This window comes from Salarias fasciatus, chromosome 15, assembly GCF_902148845.1.
Source record: "Salarias fasciatus chromosome 15, fSalaFa1.1, whole genome shotgun sequence".
Classification (NCBI taxonomy): Eukaryota; Metazoa; Chordata; class Actinopteri; order Blenniiformes; family Blenniidae; genus Salarias; species Salarias fasciatus.
Genome location: NC_043759.1, coordinates 20,413,442 through 20,433,539, shown reverse-complemented (window position 1 = coordinate 20,433,539; position 20,098 = coordinate 20,413,442). Strand labels below are relative to the sequence as shown.

Genomic DNA, 20,098 nt, shown 5'->3' with positions numbered 1-20,098 from the left:
GGGTTTTCTTTTTTTTCTTCCAATTGTCTCAAATGTGTGAAAGCAGTGGACTGAATTAGGCGTAGTTCATTCATAAAAGTGACACATTTCAATCTTCAAAAAGTACTTATTAATTTCTACATTATTTCTATTTGAAGACAAACTGGACTCCGTCGTGGGTGAAGTTGGTAAACATGTGGCTAATTGTGTGTAACGAGGACGTGGGCTTCACGCGCGCTGTTTATGTTCGCTTCGACGCGCACGTGTGGGCACGGTCCCCGTGACGTCAGACGCGGCGCTGTGAGCAGGGGCTGCTGCCGGTGGGCCACCATGGTGAGTTTAATGCTAAAAGCAGTTAGCGTCGGCGCGCTCCGTGGCGTTTTAACACGTTTTAAACGACTTTAATCTGCTGAACTCACGAGCTTCTTACCTCAACTGGCAGTAGCACGCGACAGGCTCCAGTTAGCTTACTCACAAAGTTCGGTATCGGCGCTCGGCTCTTCACTGAAGCTAAGTGGCATTTAAAGTGACGCGTTCTACAGTCAGCTGTCGGTTTGGGAAACGTGGAAGTCAACATGGACTCAGTGTCGCTGTTGTTTGTGTAAAATGATTATTTTAGTGTCGTTGAACACTATTAACAGAATGCTAACATATGCCAGCCTATAGCATTCTAGAATACTATCATAGAACACTACTAGCAGTATTCTAGCTAGAATATTAACATATACTACTAACGAAGTATTCTGGGATACCACCTAATAATATTTTGCAATACTATTAATATGACATTCTAATGTTTTTAAAAAAAAGTAGCTTTGGATTCATGACTTGTAAACTAAAAAGATTGTAAAAAAAAAATCTACTCATTTACTCATTTACTTAACTGCATTTTATCTGAAATACGTGAATCGTTCTCTGTATCCATAAAAAAAAAAAAAAAATCTTTTCTATTCCATAGTAATGATTCAAGAGGCACCTGCAAATAGACCTTTCACCTTAGGTCGTTTCCTAGAATGTTCCTTAGATTGTTTACTGCAGTAAACTTACACACAGTTATTGACTTTGTGTGAGAAGTAAAATAGATAATGTGATAGAACAATCCCAGAATCAGACGAGGTCTGCTGTCTGCTTGCACATTGGACTTCTACTGAAGGAATCAGTAAAACACCCTCATTCTCACAGCTTCAGTGTTTGGTGTAATCAATGTATTCAATGGGATCTACGAAGCTGTTGGCGCTGGCATTAGAGGTAAAACTGTGATGATATATATTTTTGTCAGTACATTTATTATAAAACCCCCAATTCTAATGTGGAATTGCACACAACACACACAAGTATCTACTCAGAAGATAAAATAATGAATACATTATTGAATTTTAGGGTGAGAGTATTTCAATCCACAATACTCCCACACAGCGAGATGCTGATAAATCCTGCCTCTGGTCGGCTCGGATACATTGCTGCCTGTGGATTATTAACTTTATGGGCGCTGTAGGAGTAGTAGTTTTTATGTAAAAGTTTCCCGCTTCGTTTCTGTTAATGTGACGTTAAAATTTTGCTTATTTCAGTAGTAAAATTGTTGCTGTCAGACGTCATGTCATGTGTTGGATTGGAAATTAAGAAACCCCTTCAAGAAATTGCTTAAATCATCTAGAATCACTCGTAAACTTGCAGTAGTTGTCTCGTAGAAAGGTTATGAAAATTCGTGTTTATTAGAAAAATACGCCTCACAAATCTGTAATTCTGTAGAAATGTTTTACAAATATATGACCCTGAACATGTTTGGACTACTTCTACGATGGAGATGGCCCTTCGTACTTTTCCACAGCTGTGGGAATTACTGTCAAATATTTTGCTTCTCTCAGCTTGACATGTTTTATTTATTTATTTCCGCTCTGTGTCATGAGCATACTGTCCACACTGTAAAATGATGCAAGCCAGCAGGGATACCAGTAAAACCTCAGCCACTCAAGTAAAAACTTGCTCCAACATATCCTCCCCTTATGCTGACAAGTTCGACTTCTATCATCTCACAAGAAATGTTTTTTGGGTAATATTTTTTGGCGGCAGATCCTCATGCCCACGTGTAATATCAAAAGAAAATTAGTGATTGCGTGTGATTGCACCAGCTCTCCCCCAGCATTTGGCAGTACCCCGCACACGCAGCGGGCTCTGAGATTTATGCAGATTGATGAATTTTCATGTTGAAGAGTTTTGTAACAATTTTCAGAGAAGTGGCTTTTAAATGAGTAAACATCGACGGGAAAGATCTCATTTACCAGTCACACAGAGTTCTTTGTACCCTTGGCAGAAGACACATAAAACCTGAAGGGATTCATCTGTAGCCGAAGCTCCAGCCTTTGAAATAATAAATAAATACAGATAGTGACAAAGTTCGCCCTGCGCTTTCAAGTGTGTAGTCGTGTTGTAGATCCAATTACCCTCATGTCCAGCTGTGACTTATGTCACAGTGGAGCTAGCGTGAAGTAAAATGGCTGAAATTAGGGAAAAGCTAAATTGGAAATCACTCCGTCCTCACTCTGTGTAATTTGAGTGTAATCACTGTGACAGAGTCCCAGCAGGGGATTCTCAAAGCAATGCTTCCCTGACCCTTTTATCATTTCATAATTCTGCGCCTCTGTTGAGACTCGTCGGAGCTGCCGTGTACTCGCTCGAACATCAAGATCAAAGAGTTTGACTTCAGCAGTTTAGCTGCAACATCCCAGAATCGTGTCGGAGCTGATTAAGCAGCTGAAGAAGTGGATGTTTGGCTTTGCCCCTGTGGTTGGTTGGAGAGTCCGACGGGGTGTGGTCAAAAACAACAGCGTAAATAACCTGATCGCTTCTTGTCAGCAGATGTTTGAGCTGCTGTCTTCAGCAGATCACAACAGTCCTGTTGTATGTCTTTATTATTTATGTATTTATTTTTTTCCCGGGTTGAACTTCCAGAGTGAAGATGAAGCCCACCGCGATGCTTCTCCTCCTGGCCCTCCTTTCTGCCGCTGGGCTGAGCCAAGCGTTCCAGACCTCGCTCCTGGATTTGTCTGGGATCCTTCCCAGCCTCAGCCGACCGGCAAACCACAGCCGCATCTTCTACGCCGTGATGTTTGACGCAGGGAGCACGGGGACGCGCATTCACGTCTACACCTTCATCCAGAGTGGCTCAGGTAATGCTCTCAGGTAACGGGACTCGCTTTCCCCGCTGCTGTCTTTCCTCCTTTTATGCCTGCATCCGTGGAGAGAAGCAGAGCAAATAGTGTTGTATAATGTATGTAAACTAATTGTGAGACTCCTGAAGAGACGTACAGCCGGCTAATAGTGTGTTTTGCAGCACCTGCTGGTAGGTGTTGATTAAACTAAAACACAGGAGTGAATACTCTTCCCGTTGTTACGCCTCTTTAACTTTAACTTCATTTTGACGCCATTTACTTTTGCAGTCATAATCCTATTTTGTCAGACTTATGTCAACAACCTCTTCTGGAATAAGAGGATGTATTTTGCATATGTATGCTAAGCAGATTTAGGCCTCTTAATGCCTTTAATAGCTGCTACATATTTGATGTGTGTGTGTGTGTGTGGATGTTGAATCTCGCAGACGAGTTGCCGCTTTTGGACAATGAGATGTTCCATTCCATAAAGCCCGGGCTGTCCGCGTACGCCGACCACCCCGAAGTGGTGAGTTCATCGTCAAATCCAATCAATGATATTGAGTCGAAGGGAAAGGTCTCCTCGCTCTGCATTGTGTTGTCAAACTCCGCGGCCGGCCTCCCTCTGAGCCGGGCGCAGCGCTGATCAAAGCGAAGCGAGAGAAGCAAACTCTGTTGTCTCTGCTTTTTGAAGGCAGGGCAGACGGTGAGGATGCTGCTGAAGGTGGCCAGAAAGACGGTGCCTCGTCTGGAGTGGAAGAGGACCCCTCTGTTCCTCCGAGCCACGGCCGGACTCCGACTGCTGCCCGCGGAGAAAGCCCAGGCTCTGCTGGAGCAGGTACGGGGGCTCGCTGTTTACACAGCGCCGCGACACACTGAGGCACAGTGCAGCCCTTTATCATGGGGGACTTGTTAGGTACAACAGTGTCTGACACATTCATGAGGAAGCACAGCCTCTTATCCAGCCAAGCAGCAGGCGGAGAAGCAGAGCACATTTCCACCGCCGCAGCAAGGTAGGGAAAGCATTGTTATCAGAGTGCAGCGAGCTTAGCGTGGAAGGCTCCTGTGGAGGGGATAAGATAGTAATGGATAGCCCTGGGGCACCTTGGAAGATAAATGATACTTTATTAATCCCCCCGAGGGAATTAATTAATCCCTTCAAGCGGAGGGCACCTCTGGATGAGCTGCCATTACAGTAGATAACATTAGAACCGTCTCACCGGTACTTTCTCTGGCTCCCCGGTGCTCATCATTCTCCCCTTTCCGCCTCCCCTGCCCCCCTCCAGGTTCAACACGTGTTTGACGAATCTCCCTTTTCAGTCCCAGACAACGGCGTCAGCATAATGAACGGCACCAACGAAGGTAACGTCTGCCCACGTTCCGTCCCGAGAAGCAACACGTCCTTCAGCCATCACAGACACACTCTGGTCCCTTCCTGCAGGGTTTCGGACGTAGCATCAGTGTTGTTGTTTTTGTTGTAACCAAGCAGTTTTTCTTTTTTTAACTTACTGAAGGTATTGAACTGAATTGCTGTTTTTCATGATGACACTTAAAAACAATGAAGTGGCTCTCCGCCGCGGAGTCGCGTTAACCCTCTTAAGTCTGTAATTATACGCCGGAAAATGTTTCCTGTCGTGCTTTGATGTTATTGATTTGTCAGCGTTTCACCCGTGTTTATAGAATTAAAAGCTCCACCCCACATGGGGACGAGATAACGCCGTCAGCTTTTTCTAAAATGACCCTGTGTTCTCATGTTCTAAATATAGGGATCCTGGCTTGGATTTCTCTCAACTTTCTGACGGGTATGTGCTGAAAACTCATGTCCACGCATATCGTGCTGCATATTTTCCCAGGCTCCAAAAAAAAAAAGTTAGTTATTCGCGCACTTCCAGCTGCAGCTCGGCGTCGCACTCCACACCCATGAACAGCTCCTGAATTGGTTGCTCAAAGGGGATTTGTCAGATCTTTATCTCACCCAGTGTTGCGATTTTCTCCCTCTTGCTCGTACATGTGTGCCAAACAGGCCCTTTGAAGATAACATCTGAGGTGTGACCGATTAGCTCTTCTGTGTCGCGGCTGCCGAAATAAAAGTTGGGAATATTTTCAGGTCACCTGAAGGCGCCGAGTAAGAAGACAGTGGGGATACTGGACTTGGGAGGAGGATCCACTCAGATCACTTTCCTGCCAAAGCTGAAGGTCGGTTTGTGGTTTGAATGTTGAGACTTCTCTACAGAATGAGGTTTTCACTCACGCGTCTCTGATTCCTCCCTAGAAAACCATCGAAAGCGTCCCCGTCGCTGACTACATCGCCAGATTTGACTTCTTCAATTCCACATACGAGCTGTACACACACAGGTAAGAACTGGGCGATGCATGTTTCATAAAACAGAAGCCAGTCTTTTATTTATTCCCTGATCAAATGTTCCATTCATGTATATTTCTAGTTTGATATTGGCCTCAGGTTATTACACACACGCCGCCGACTCGGGTTCGTTTTTAATCAACCAGATTGCCAATATCTGTGTAGTCATTAGCAATGTGGAAAAAGAAGAGGCACACACACCACTTTCTGTTCCTGCTGTTTTTCTCACCGTCTGCCGATGTTTTGACTCCATCCAGTTACCTCGGAAATGGACTGATGGCAGCACGGCTGGCCACGCTGGGCGCGCTGGGCGCAGAAGGTACTCCAAATACAAATACTGATTTTCTTTTTGGTCCTCAAATCTGTCCGTATTTTTTAAACAATTCGAGCGATGCCCTGCCAGAGCTTTAGAGGAAATCGCGTGAGTGACTGCCTGAGCTCTCGAGTCGGCCTCGGACTGCGACAACCTTGCGGGAAGCCGCCGAACCAGTGAGATGATTAAACACGTCTGTGCTGTCACAGGCCTGGAGTGGCGGGTTTTCAAAAGTTCCTGCCTGCCAAAGAAGTTCAGGGACGAATGGAGCTTCGGAGGGCTGACCTATCAAGTGAGCGGGGACCCCGACGGTAAGCCGCCTCTTACTGCACATGTGAGAAGATAATTCCAAAGCTACAGTTTACGGAAAACTTTGAAAACATCTTTTATTTCCTCTCGACTTGTGTCAGACCGAAACTTTCAGCCGACCACAAACACTGGGAGCTTAAATGCTGTGATTGTAGGAAAACGCGTGCCATAACACTCAGCGGTGTCAAATAAACATGTCAAAACAAGCCATTAAAATTAATTGAATAAAATGAGAAGCATAAATTACAGCGCTGCCTCTCTCTTTTTTTTTTTGTTCCCAGGTTATGTTGGATATAAGCTTTGTTATCAGGAAGTGCTTAAGGTGGTGAAGGGGATTATTCATCAGCCATACGAGCTGGAAGACAACAATGTTTTCTATGCATTCTCTTATTACTTTGACAGAGCTGTGGATGCGGGCCTTATCGGTGAGTACACACAGACATACACACTCTCTCCCATGCTCCCTCCGTACACACCTTATATAATTACACAGAGCCAGCAGGGTGTTATTATCCATTCCATTACATGCTAGACAGAGGCAGGGAAATGTGAGTCATCTGCACCTGTCTCATAGGATTTGGTGAGATATAGGTGTGTAGGTATTACAGAAATTGCTATCCTCTGCCCGTCTAAGCTGAAAGGCCACATTCTCTGTTATTAGTATTATGGAGATGTGCATGTAAATCCACTCTTGTAATGAATGGCGTATCATCTTAAAATGTGTGCGCGGTGACCCTAATCACCCCCCCACCTCCCCCCAACCTGCAGATGGAGTCCAAGGAGGGACGCTGGAGGTCAGAGACTTCAAGAAGAGAGCCAAAGAGGGTGAGCCGGGCGACGGAGGAATGCATCATTACTATGACAGATCCGCAGCGCCTTGCACTTGAGACGCAGCGCGCATCTCAATGGACCCCCGTCCCCGTCTGAAACCCTCTCAGCAGAATACAGATGTCCGATTATCCGACCTAACAGATACGACTCCCGCTCTCTCTGTGCTCAGTGTGCAACAAGATGACCAAGAACCCGCCCGTCAGTCCCTTCCTGTGCATGGACATGACCTACATCACGTGTCTCCTCAAGGATGGCTTCGGCTTCAAGGAGAGCGCCGTGCTACAGGTGAGGTTACGCAACAAGAACCTGAATGGAGCCAGTGTTGATCAGATGGTATATAAGTCGGTTAAAAACTACATATCGTTGACTTTTCTCCCCCGTCACTTCGATTCTCATTTAAAAGTGAAAATTCTGTGAAATTCTCACGTCTTCCTCCTGATGTCACGTCTGCCAGACGACGGGCTTTAACCGCTCTGCAGGCGTAATGACGGAGTTTACCCTGAAAATTACAGTTCATGTTTTACTTGACTACCACTTTCAACTGGGGTTTTTTTTGTTTTGTTTTTTCTGGCCCAGGTGTATTTTTGCAGCAAATTTTCTCTTCATTCTGAATGACTTTACATGAGAAATGAAGGCTGGACTTCAGTCTGTGGCATATTTAACAAATTTACGGCGCAGGTACAGATTAGTGGGATTGTTCCACGGCGAGTGACGTAGGACAAGAATCAAAATCCTGCACATTTATGTGTTCATTGGAATTTAAACCTTTCCATGTAACTGCTGTGTTCAAACACTGTTAATAGTACAGCTCAAATTTTAACCGTGGAAACTGCACAAGAAGGCTGAGCTGGTTTTGATCATGAGCCAATGCAATCTGTTGGGGGGGAAAAAAAACAGTAAAAGAAGAATCATTGGTTATTAAAATATCCCAAGCCTCTCGTCAGCAATAGAAAACACATCCAAGTCAGATCCTTTTTACTTTCAGCTGGCGTTCATTTAAAAAAAAAAAAAAAAAAAAAATGTTGACACAGATAAACACCACTTAAAAGCTGTGAAGCGGTGGTGCTGGATCCTGGTCCTGGGGGGCCGCGGTCCTGCATTTCTTCAACACTTCAAGCTGAAGAACATCTTCAAGTGTTCAAAAAAATATATATACTCGTGTATATATACAAAATGAGCCAAATATTTATTTTTGAATATATTGTGTCGTGATCTCTTGCTTTAGACTGTTAGAATTTGAGAGCAGAGAAACATATTTTTAGGCCGTTACTTTAAGGAAGGTGTAAAGAACATGATCAATATCAGGCAGGACTACGGCCCTCCTCAACAAGGATTCATTCTTACGAACTTGAATCGAAAGAAGCGATAAAACTCAGTCACTTTTTTTATTGAAGTAAATACAAAAAGTCCTTTGAGAGTTTTGGTGTTCCTGTTTCCTTTTTAATCTCCCAGCTGACAAAGAAAGTGAACAATGTGGAGGCCAGCTGGGCTCTGGGTGCTACGTTGGACCACTTCCACCACCTGAAGATCCGCTGAGGAGCGCTCGGAGCCGCCGTCCTCAGCGACGCCCGCTAACACAAAAGTACTGTGCACTACTTCCCCCTCCCCTTACAGATCTGCTGTTTGTTAACTAACCTCATGAGTACTCCTTAATTTCTTTTTTGAAAAGCAATTATTCTCAAGTGTTATTACATCGAGCTGAGAACGAGCAACGCGTTACTTTACTCAGAACAAGTGAAGCACTGGAGGCTGAATGATAGATGCTGCCGCTCAGGCGGCTCTTTGCATTGCTGGATGTATAATTAGTTTTTAAATAGACGTCTTCCCCCCTCGTTCGTCGGCGGCTGATGAACAGTGTGACCAGTCCCATGAGGCTGGCTGCGTGAGACCGGTGTTTACATGCAGGGACGATGTGGTTCATTTCAATCGGGCAGATCAGCCGCTCGGACGCCTGCTGCAGAGGACTACCGACGCATTCCAGCCTGTGTCTTGTTTACGATGGCAATGCATCCATTAGTTTTATAAACTCTTAGAACCCGTCTCAGTATTTCTTTGGGAGTACTACTTTTCAAAAAAAAAAAAAAAAAAAAACATGAGGAAAAAACGTTTGTACAAACTTTGCCGTTACATACTTGTCAAAATAAAACCATCATCGGTTGCTAATTACAAATATCTACAAGAGTTAAGTCATCTTTTTACAAACGCGCGTGTGTGTGTGTGTGTGTGTGTGTGAGTCCGACGCTGATAGGCAGTGTGTGTGTGTGAGACGTATTGTGGCGTTGGCAGACTACAGCAGAGCAACCACGTCTTCTCCATATGCATGGTCCTCCGTTGTCATGGTCACCAGTTCATGGGGCTGCGAGAGAACGACCACCGAGTCTTCAGAGCCTGCGAGGAAGGATGCAGACACAGCGGACAGGTCAGGAGGAGTCCGGAGCAGATCCTGATCCAAACTCACGACTTGAACTAACTTGGGGGGAACTATGTTCTCCGAGTAAATGACAGCTTCTCTGCTCGGCTACTCGCTGCTGTAATATGAGCTCCGGTCACAGCTCGGCGAAGCCGGCAGGGATGTAATCCCCGAGACCGCCAAGCCGGAAACATCCTGACCATTAAAATTAAGAGCGGAGGCCTTGATGAATTTTAACGCTCGCCAGGACGGTGCATGACTTTAATGTCCTCCTCAAATAGGGTGGACAAAGTCAACACGACAGCCACACCTTGATGAAGTCAAATGAATTCAAACCGCTTATCTGCAGACCATCCCGTTTGTATCTCAACGTCTTTAGTTCAAGGCTGAACTACTTACGTATTCACACGTTCACTGCAGCTCCTTCCAAAAGGTAGCTGTCAGACCACAACAAGGAGAACAGGCCTGATCAAAACACTAACGCTGCGTCAGAAAGTCTCGTGTGTTTGCCAAGTTATTTGTGACCTTTAGAGTTGCAGCCTTTCTGGAAAAAAAAATAAAAAAATAAATACAATCCACCTTCAGAAAAGCTGTCGGATGGCCAGGTTAGATTCTGTCGTAACGTCTACAGTCACCATTTGAAGATTTTAAAATGTTGTCCACTGCAAATTACTGAGGAACTGGAAATAAATGTCGAGTGAGGTGTTAAAAGATCAGAAATAAAAGGCAAAATCGGAAATCCAGGGTGACAAAGAGCAGCAGCAGTGGTTAGAAAAGCTGAAACTCTCACAGCAGGACGTTACTGAACGCCAGCGTCGGTGGGATTAACGGCGCGTCGAGGGCCCGACGAGGCGAGCGTTTACTGCAGGGCCGCTGCAGCGGCGGTGTTGGTATTCTGCTGCGCGTTCTCTCCCCGACGCCGCGCGTTTGATCACATACCTGGAGATCTCAACATGGCGTGATGGAGATTCATGGGTTCCACGGCTGTTGTCATGGTGACCATACCGTCTCCGTTCTCGCCGTCCGCCTCCAGCAGGCTGCTCTGCGTCAGAGCCTCACCTGTCAGGAGAAGACGAGACATCAAACTTTCTACTTTCTCCCCCAAACTTTCCCCTCACTCCTTCCAGCACGTCGGCTTCAAGTGCTCGTTACTAACTTTACCTTTTGACCGTCGCATGAGACTCGATTTCTTTAAATTTCTTTTTGTTGATTGTAGCTATTCCAACACAGCCAATTTAATAATTAATCCACAAACGCTGCTATGTATAAATAACACAAAAGCCAGCAGGCTTGTTGTGCAACTGTATCTTCCTTTGCTCCGTTTTTTCACAAAAGACCGTCCTCTTTGGAGCGGCTGACCCGAATAAATCCGCTGTTTATAATTAGAGCTTTGGCAGCGTTTCCTCTGTTGGTGATTCAGCCGCCGTGCTTCCCGACGAGCTCGCGCAAATGTGACAAGGAGGCAAATTTTGCCGTCTGCCGTCATTGTTCCGACGCCGGAGATGAATTTAAAGTTATTCGGTAACAATTAGCCCTCGTGTGACGGAAGCTTTTAATCTGGAGCGGCAGGGAGAGTGACAGCAGGGACAGAGGCGGTGAACCTGAGTAAATATCCCTCGGCTGCAGCGAGAGCTTTACTGTAGTATCCACTCCAGCGGCCATTCATCTCGGCCGTTGGCGAGGTGGAGCCTTGAAGACGTGGCTGTGAGTGACTGTGTTGCTTTAACTCTGTGATTACAGACTTCTCAGGGGAGTCTGACCCCGTCGCCAGAAACCTGACAGGCTAGTTTCTGCAGTGAAGTGGTGGCGTCTGGCTTTTTTTTTTTCTTTTTTCTCTATCTCTCTCAAAGATATGTGAAGTCTGAAACAATTCGAGCTGCTGGCCCTGAAGATGAGGGAAGAAAAAAAAAAACTGATAAATTTTTTAAGCGCTGAAAGTCATTAATAATTCAATCGATGTTCCTAAATGTAAGTTAAACCATCACTGTTCTCTATGCACATTTTAAAATGTATGGGCTGCTGGAATCTTCATCATCCCAGGATTAGCATATCCACCTACCAGACTTGGTGTGTGTGTGTCTGTATGTGTGTGTGTGTGACAGACCTGTTTCTCTGCTTTCACTACTGAGGCCCTCCTCTCCGTGCCTCTTCCTCATGTGCACATTCCTGCTGCCAGACTGTGAGAACGTCTTCCCACAGATCCCACACAGATGAGGCTTCTCACCTGGGAAACACACACGCACACACACACACACACACACACACACAAAAAAATAATCCTCTGGGGACGCTTCCTGCAGTGACGCAGACATGGACACTGCGGCGTGGAAGATCTACAGCGAGCTAATTGCCACCTAAAGTGCTGTGATGTGCAGCTGGCGACTCTTTCCCACTCACCAGAATGCACCAGCATGTGTTTTCGGAGGCTGGAATACTCTGCGAAGGATCGCCCACAGCCATCTGCCTCGCACAGAAACGGCTTCTCTCCTGAAGGGAGACACAGGAATCCATACGAACCGTTTACCTTCAACCTCACTCCTCATAAACTCCGAACGTTACAGTGGATTTCTGCACTAACGGCAGAAATATCCTAAATAGGTCAGCCGCAGCTTATAAAGCGCCACTTCTCGAGCTATATTGGTAAATATAGGCACTCTATAGAGCCAGCGGCGCCTCAGACAGAAGGAGCAGACTGTGGAACGGGCCATCAGAAATCTTAATGTCACCCTAAATAAAATATGACAGAGTAGTGTTACTGATTGCGGCGGTGAAATGGAGGCGCCAGCGCTGCTGACTCTTCAAATCTCCGGCCCTGACTGCACCGAGGAAGCATTAAATGAGCGGAGTCAAATGGCCTGAGTCAGTTATCGCTCCCAGCGTGTTTTGGGCTCCCCTTACCTGTGTGTATGCGCCGGTGGTTCTTCAGATTCCCGGCCGTGGTGAACTTCTTGCCGCAGTTCTTCTCCTTGCAGATGAAGGGCTTCTCGCCGTTGTGCGTCCTCATGTGAACCTGCAGCCTCTGCAGCACGTAGAAGCTCTTCCCGCAGCCCTCCGCCCCGCACCTGAACATCCGGTCGTTCCTGCGAGAGCCAGACGGACATGAGCTCGGCGTCTCCCGCGTGCACGTTCTCATTTGCGGGCGGCCCGGGCAGCTGCAAATAGACCCCCCTCCACCGACGCCGGCGGAGCCCCTGCGGTGCGTGTCCGCGCTCCCCCCCGAGCCGCCGCCGTCCTCCTCCCGGCACAAACATCGGCCTCCTGAGCCGCGAAGCACCTGGAACGGCTCGAACCCGACAGGTCAGCCTCTCGCTTCCCGTGTGATTGACACGGTCCCGGTGTTATTTGTAACACCTGCACCGCCGCTGTTAGCAGGTTCAGGCTGGGGGAAGAGGACTTGATGTTACGCAGCCGAGCTCCAGTTAGGAAACTGCTGTGAGTTCTACACTTTTTTTTTTTTTCCCCCTGTGCTATGAGTCATCCGGTGTCAAATCAGTAGATTTTACAAACTTATTCAGTTTAATTTGATTCATGCTGTACGCTGCCGGGACTGAGAGGGAGGGAGAAAAATAGAGGGAGGTCAAATCTGGGTCTTCATGTTGGACATTTCTTGGATTATTCTGCACTTTTAGTCTTTAACTACCTGTAGTCGGCTCACAGTCGACAGTCAAGCTCGTTGAAAATCACATCAAAATTCTTTCTGTGCAGTTTTGTTTTGCTTCTTGCAGGCTGTGACTTGATTTTTTAAAGCCTCCACGTTAACGATTTGCACGTTTCTTTATGGTCACAGCCACTTTAAAATACATCGAATACAGTGAATCTAAGACGGGAGGAATGTTGAAGCGGCCCTTGCAGACACACATCGGTGTTGGCCGTGCAGTGGCAGGTGGAAATTGGCAGACAGGAGCACTCAGGAGGAAAACACTGCGTGGGCTGAGGGAAAGTGGAAAGCAGTTGTTTCTTTTTTTTCCTTTTTTCTTGCCGTGCATGTTTACTTGAAAATTATTAGTGATTTTTCAAACAACAAATGAGAATGTTTGCAAATATCTGGAAAACAAGATGCGATTAATTAACATTTACTCTGATTTGGCTGGTGATGTAAGTGACATTTTTAATAAGCTTTCATCTTCCGAGCTTTCACACTGGAAGTCAGAACTGAAGTGAAAGATCTGGGATTTCTGACCGTGCGCACGCTGCATTTGGGACTCGTGTGTGTCACCTGTGTGTCTTGAGGTGATATTTGAGGTGGGCCGGCCAGGTGAACGTCCTGCAGCATCCCTCGAACGAGCAGCGCAGGATCTGCTTGGAGAGGGGCCGGCCGGTCCGGGACGGCAGCTCCCGCTTGTCCCCGTCCGCAACAACCAAGCTATGGTCGCCTAGGCAACCAGAAGAGGGGGCGGGGGGAGAAAACAGTGAGCGAGATGGTGCTGAAAACGATCCCAGAGAGCCGGGCGGGCCGGTCGCTGGAGCCCGGCTCTATAAAAGCTAATCACTGACTGAGACACACCGAACAACTGCAGCCAAAAGTAAACAGCCCGGAGCTGAACGCAATCACTCCCTTTTTAACCTGTCCAGACTCCCTGCGCTCCACACATCTAACACCACCAGCTCTGCTTGTTGGTGCTCCCGCGGTCACGCTCCCATAACCGACACCCCGCCGCCGGAGGAAGCATCTCTAATCTAAAGCGAGTCGGCAGGAGGTCTGCCATTACGGCAGCCGGGAGGATGAAGGAGCAGCACCGAACCCGAGTAAGCTCTCCGCGTTTAATCACATTTCACTCTCAGGCCCAAATCTGACACTATGAACTGATGAATTTCAGTAAATTAGGGAAGAGGTGGGCTCTGAGATGTAGAGCGGTCATGAATTGAAGACTGTTAAGCGGCGTGCGGTCATAGAAAAAAAACTCCATACTTTTGATTTTCCGGCCAGAGACATGTTGAAAGAGGGAGGAGTGTTGAAGCAGGGTTTCTCAACACAATCCACACGTTTGAGATACCGACAGCTTTCATAACTTTTATCTTCAAAATGCGTAAGCAGAACTGTCGAAGAGAGTAGTAGTCGATTTCAAAAACAAACAGCGGTAATGTTTGTGCAGATGAGATAAGCCACGGAGACGCGGTCCAGGCTGGGACGGGAGAGGAAACCCGGAGCTGGCAGAGACACGAAGAAAACTTCCTCCACTCTCAGATCACCGGTTATTTTTATTTATTTTTTTTTTAGGAAAGACCTCCAGCTGCAATTTGCTTCAGATGGGGTTCAAAGATCAGAGCTGTAGCTGAGAGTCAGAGCGGCTTGGATGTCACGGGTGAATTCTTTATCTGAGCGGCAGCCTGTGGAGGGAACTTGAAATGGTCTGCGATGTGGTCCCGGCCGCCGGTGCGGGTGAACAGATCGCCACGGCCGAGTCGCCGCTAGATCAGAGTCGGGGCCTTACAGTGAGATAAGATGCTCGGACGGATAGCGCCACATTAACAGCGCGTTAAGATATGGCTCTGGCAGGTGAGGAGGGGGGGGTGGACGGCGTAAACAAGTCCTGAAAATCAAAGCAAACACCTGAGCGGGGAGCCGCAGGGCTTCCGAGGCTATTTATCATCTGCACTCCCTGAAACAGACGGTTCAGGAGGTTCGGCGGTTAATCCGTTTTAAATATAACCTGCAGGAGACGTTACATTGTGTTTTACTATCATTCATCAGATTTGGTCAGTCAAGCCTTTCTTGGACGGGAGCGTTTGCCAAGATAACTGCCTTGCTTCATATCTGTGAAAGATACTGAACGTAGTTTTGCCAATAGGACAAAGTACGGAGAAAATACAGGACGGGCCAAGAAATGCAGTAACAAAGCAGGAAATAATACAACATCAGCGACAGCCTTCTCCTGTTTCCCGTCTCTGTGTGGTTCATATTCACACGAGCACAGCGGCGAGGCTTCAGTCTGCTCCTGGCAAACAGGAGTCCGGCGATATCTGGAACCCATCATCTATTGTTTGGCTCTGACATTTCGGCGGCGCTTGCAGAGAGTGCCATGTGCGCTCTCCTCCTGGTCAGTCACTCCGACGCCCATCTTTCTGGCCTGCCTCGTCCAGATTACTAAAAGCGCGCTCAGTCATCACAGAAGCGGCGCCGCCGCCGCGCACGCCGGATGATGATCAATGCTCGGCGATGGTGTGACATTTACAGCTTGGCTGATATTTCCCGTCAGACTCCCATCTATCTCGACAAAGCCACAAATTCATTTTGATTGGGGGGGAAACTTGTGATGAGAAATGTTGAACACGGTTTTAGTCAGCTCTGATTACGCCACATTTTCATCTCCCCGCCGACCTCGTTTCTTTTCACTCCGCCTTTGATGCCTGCCGTAAGTAGACCAGCTGATCGCATCAGAAGCGCGAGCTGCTTCCTGCGCGTGGCGGCCTAAACTTCTGCTCGCTCTCCTCAAACTTCGGTTTTTACATTCACGTTAGCAGCCCTGCACCGTGACGCCCGTTATTGGGGTATATTAGAACATTTTGTCCCTGAAACTAAAGCATGGGAAGCAGAAAATGGGCGAGGTTTGAACGAGTTTGACAAGGACGGAACTGTAATGTGTAGACGGCTGTGTCCGAGCGTCTCCGGTGTGTTATGAGCTGCAGGAGAGGTGAACTTCAGTCGTTACCGTTGCCGACGCCGGCGGCTCTGGCGTCCTGGCTGGCCCTGGCGTCCCTCGCCAGCTGCGCCCGGGTGGCGGCGATCAGGCTGTCGTGCGCCAGCTCCTGAACCCGCAGGTACCAGGGCGCGCTGCCGTCGATCCCGTAGTCCCCGGACGACACGCCCTCGTCCTCCTCGTCCCCGCCGCCATCCGCGGCGAATATCAGGGACTCCGAGGAAGCTGTGATGCCTGAGAGGTCAAAGAAAACCGAGGATCGCTGTGAAACAAGGAACTTGAGAGTATTCTACAAAAACCGATGGCCTGAGTCCTCCTGGGTTACATTTCCGATCTCATTATAGTCGTCCCATCACGCTTTGCAATTTGGGATGTTTGAGCTTCATTCTGGGAGGATTCTTGCCACATAAAAACAATCCTCCATTGCGGATACACACTGACAATACGGGAGAGATTCTTCCGCGGAGAAGTCTTTTCTATCCGGCACATCACTCACTGAGTCACAGACGGAACGCAGCGCGCTGCACAAAAGGTGCACGTCAAGAGACCCAAATTAATTTTTTTTTCACTCTGCTGCCAAGGGCTGATGAACCAGGAGAATGCGCCTGCCAAGGATCATTTCTTCCAGCCAAAATAAATCAGTTTCTTCATGAAAATGTGTCACCCCATTTCTTTTTAGTGCTTGTGCGGAGAATCGGGAGCCGTCCGAGACACAAAGTACAGACACAGGACCAGATTTAGACTCTTAACGCGCAGCTTCTTCTCCGTCATTTGGGTCGCGGCTAAAATCCCCTTTTAATTCATCTCATTTGATTTTTCTTAATTATCTGTTTGAGCTGGGGACATTAAATTATCAAAACTTCTGCTCCGTGTTCCTTCTTTCAGCACGACTCTCTTCTCAACACTGAGTCACGAGGAGCCAGTTTGACGCATCTGTCCTAAATACCGATGTTGCCGGTTTTACCTTTGGCGAGGTTCAGGAGCACGTACGACGTGCTGTCCGACTGCTGCAGGTCGTGGAGGATGGGCGGGGGGCTGGGCGACGCCCGCGGGTGAGAGTGCGTCTGCACCACCAAGGCGCCTTGCTCCGACACTCCTCCGAACTCCGACAGGGAGGGAGCGCTCTCCGGCTCATGGCTCAGGCCTCCGTCTGAGGGCGGAAGTGTTAAGTTATACAAGACGGAAGCTCCGGCAGTGCTGCGTAAACCGCCTGCAGGGTTCACCGACCAACAAACAAACCATTCAAGTACACAGCCATGAAAATAACTTTGAATAGAAACCATTCAGATCAATAAAGACAATTACTCATAAAGATATGTCCTTCTAAATAAAAGAACTACTTGTGCACAAGTATCATATGCAAGTGAAAGAGCTAATGGGTCTTTTTCTTCCCCGTTTTCAGAGACAAGTGGTTGTTGACTTGGTTTGAATAAATGTAATTAAACTGTGAGAAAGTTTTAAATGAAAATCAATTAAAATCCACAATCATGAGATACGAACATGTGATATGAAGAGCTCAGACCCCTGCTAACAACATCTTTTTAACTATTTATTCATGAATTTCTGCACCCAAATTCAAAAACATGACCATTTATTTCAGAGCAGACCTGGTGGGAGGCAGATAAAAGTCTGAAAAGAAAAAGTCTCTCTCCACTCATTTTTATTTCCTCTTCTTTTTCCATCTAAATATTTAAGCCTCACTACAAGTCTACCTGCTCGTGTATGGTTTTTTTATGTTTATCCAAAAAAAAAAAGTCAGAAGGAAATCTTTGCCATAACGTTAAGAAATCTTTTGCTCAGTCGTGTTATTTGGAAATTAGATAGATTAGCCACTGAACAGTTTGATTGACACTTTCAATTGATTATACATTACTGCATCCTTATCTGTACGACTCTTGTACGGTTTTTGAGTTTTACAAGGATTGAAAATCTTTGGAAGGGTTTCTGTTCTCTCTCTCATATCATACTGGGAGCAATGCTGTAAATTCAAACCCGCTTACGTTGAGCTGTCTTGACAGAGGACTTATATTCTCTGGGGTTCTGCTTTTCTTCTTATATTGCAGTAATAAACTATCCTGCCTGCAGCCAAGCAGGGGACAGCAATATTTCTATACACTAACCAGAATAACTGAAAACACAGCGTTGTGAATGGGTGTGCTTCGGACAGCGCTGCAGTGCAGCGTGCACAGACCTGTGAGCTCCAGGGGGCTGCACAGCGAGCCGTCAGCTGGAGCCAGGAGGGGCAGGCACGGGTGTTTGGACTCCGAATCCTCCAGACCCTGCACCAAGGGGATGGACGCGTTCTGCACAAACTGCACCAGCAGCTGCGCAAGACAGGAGAAAAGGATCAGCCGAGAGAGGAAGGAGACTGGCGTTCAGTTACTGCACAGCTCAGCCTGGAGCATCACCTCTGGTTTGGAGTCAAGCTCATCAGACAGCATGGGTCACCCTGTGTGGAACCTGCGGAGGAGGAAAACAACACCGGGCCTTCATCCTTCCTTTACGTCCCTGCTTCCGGTTGGCTCGATCGACAGCAGACTCACCTCGAACGTGACCTACTGAGTGTGACAGTCCGCGTCGGTCCAGAGGCTGCAGGTCATCTCCGAGCCGCGTCCATCGCACGAGCTCTGCGGACAACAACGGGTGTGAAAACAAATGAAGTGCCGAGACACGAGCTGAAAGACGACACGAAACGCTTCCAGTGAACACAAAGCGTCGATTTAAACAGCTGCTAGGGGGAAGAACATCGAATCAGCTGATAGTCCCGTTAACTCACCTAGCAGGTTAGCAAGAGAAAACTAGCTGCCGGGGCTAGTTTACCAAAAGAAAGCTAACGAAAACACAACGCGGGCGATTCAACCGGCATATTTCTACTTTGGTGAATTCACACGAACAAACACAAGAGGAATTTACCGTGGTACGGTGGTGAAATCGTGGTAGAGTAACTTAGCTGGCTGTTTGTCCCCAAACAGAGCAGCAGGCTGGAGCTACGGAGGCTCGGATGGATCAAAGTTAGAACACTTCCGCGTTTTGCCCCTTTCGTTCTCCTGCTCTCTGATACCACCCAGCGGCCACAGTGGGAACTGTTCATTCTCCACAAATAAACATTCAGAGAGGACCTAAAAGTGATCAAACTGAACCGATAACATAGGGTTTTCGTTTCTTTTTACATTTTTTAAAATTGATTTTCACTGAATAATAGCAATATTCTGCCAACAGCACAAGTTTGCAATGATGAAGTCTGAAAAGAAACTATTTGAAGTTTAGAATTGGAATGATAGGGTAAAAATGCTACAAACAGAGAGGTTTTTGTGTATCAAGATAGCATGTTCGCTCTGTGCCTGTACCTTTTTGCTCTAGGACAGGTGTGTGAAACTATTTCTCCCAAAGGGCCATATGTAAATTTAGCTCTACCATCGAGGGCCGACACATCAGCTGACTTGATTTTTGTTCAGTGACACTGTCTGTATGTGTGGTTTAAAGACTTTCTGACTGTCAGGTCTTAAAACTGAACTTTAAAAAAAAAAATCAACTGAGACACACATTAGGAGCAAAGCAATCATCATCCAAAGCTTTATTCAGATTAAAATTACAGACTGTTAACGGCCGCTGTACAATCAGGCACAATCATCATGAAAGGCTGGTACCTACTGTATCATTGTGTTATAGAAAAAGAGAAAGGAACTCAAACTTGAATGTAATCCTCTTGAATGGTGTAATAACTGCTTGGTTGAAGCTCATGTTGAGGAGACAAAAGTGTAACCAAGGGAACAAGTGCAACTTGACGTTCATGCTGGCAGTGGAAATTGAAGACGTCACATGTAACCGTTTCACAAAGATAAAGAACTGATTTAGTCTGCAGAGGCAGGAAAAAAAAATGCCAAGTGAGAAATTAAATTGGGCATCTTTCACCTGGTATTTTAAATGTTGAGTAAAAACAATAATTAAATACAAAGGTCACACACAAATCTCTGGTTCTCTTTACACGTGACTCATGCTGTACGTGTGAATTCAACTGAGTCCTTTTGAAGTCAAGGTGTGTCTGTGGCGACCTGCTGTCCTTGGAGCAAATTGTGTGTGGAAATAAAATAAATATCAAACATATTTCAG

At 46.8% G+C, this 20,098-nt stretch overlaps 2 protein-coding genes across 2 annotated transcripts; one reads left to right on the top strand and one right to left on the bottom strand.

The window, feature by feature from the left end:
* The first annotated feature begins 270 nt into the window (after window positions 1–270).
* On the top strand, window positions 271–9,031 carry entpd5b (ectonucleoside triphosphate diphosphohydrolase 5b). The gene is made up of 14 exons (XM_030109615.1): window positions 271–312; window positions 2,929–3,146; window positions 3,575–3,654; window positions 3,820–3,963; window positions 4,412–4,487; window positions 4,892–4,927; window positions 5,233–5,321; window positions 5,398–5,480; window positions 5,745–5,806; window positions 6,010–6,111; window positions 6,391–6,534; window positions 6,878–6,934; window positions 7,110–7,225; window positions 8,393–9,031. Exons 2-14 carry the CDS (start codon window positions 2,936–2,938, stop codon window positions 8,474–8,476), a joined length of 1,284 nt encoding a protein of 427 aa, XP_029965475.1. The 5' UTR covers window positions 271–312; window positions 2,929–2,935; the 3' UTR covers window positions 8,477–9,031.
* On the bottom strand, window positions 7,919–18,992 carry znf410 (zinc finger protein 410). The gene is made up of 12 exons (XM_030109614.1): window positions 18,902–18,992; window positions 18,530–18,615; window positions 18,397–18,447; window positions 18,180–18,312; window positions 16,953–17,138; window positions 16,001–16,222; window positions 13,567–13,723; window positions 12,249–12,430; window positions 11,748–11,837; window positions 11,455–11,574; window positions 10,290–10,409; window positions 7,919–9,328 (listed from the first exon to the last, which is right to left on the bottom strand). Exons 3-12 carry the CDS (start codon window positions 18,427–18,429, stop codon window positions 9,228–9,230), a joined length of 1,344 nt encoding a protein of 447 aa, XP_029965474.1. The 5' UTR covers window positions 18,430–18,447; window positions 18,530–18,615; window positions 18,902–18,992; the 3' UTR covers window positions 7,919–9,227.
* Between the last annotated feature and the right edge of the window lie 1,106 nt (window positions 18,993–20,098).

What these genes read in the sequence shown, in the direction of transcription:
- znf410 (XM_030109614.1), bottom strand. Translation starts at nt 18,429, where the DNA reads ATGCTGTCTGATGAGCTTGACTCCAAACCAGAG. An exon ending in CAGCCCCCTGGAGCTCACAG is followed by an intron (nt 17,139 to 18,179) that starts GTCTGTGCACGC and finishes TTCCGCCCTCAG; the next exon opens with ACGGAGGCCTGAGCCATGAG. An exon ending in ACACATGCTGGTGCATTCTG is followed by an intron (nt 11,575 to 11,747) that starts GTGAGTGGGAAA and finishes TGTGTTTCCCAG; the next exon opens with GTGAGAAGCCTCATCTGTGT.
- entpd5b (XM_030109615.1), top strand. Translation starts at nt 2,936, where the DNA reads ATGAAGCCCACCGCGATGCTTCTCCTCCTGGCCCTCCTTTCTGCCGCT. An exon ending in TTCTCTCAACTTTCTGACGG is followed by an intron (nt 4,928 to 5,232) that starts GTATGTGCTGAA and finishes GAATATTTTCAG; the next exon opens with GTCACCTGAAGGCGCCGAGT. An exon ending in TGTGGATGCGGGCCTTATCG is followed by an intron (nt 6,535 to 6,877) that starts GTGAGTACACAC and finishes CCCAACCTGCAG; the next exon opens with ATGGAGTCCAAGGAGGGACG.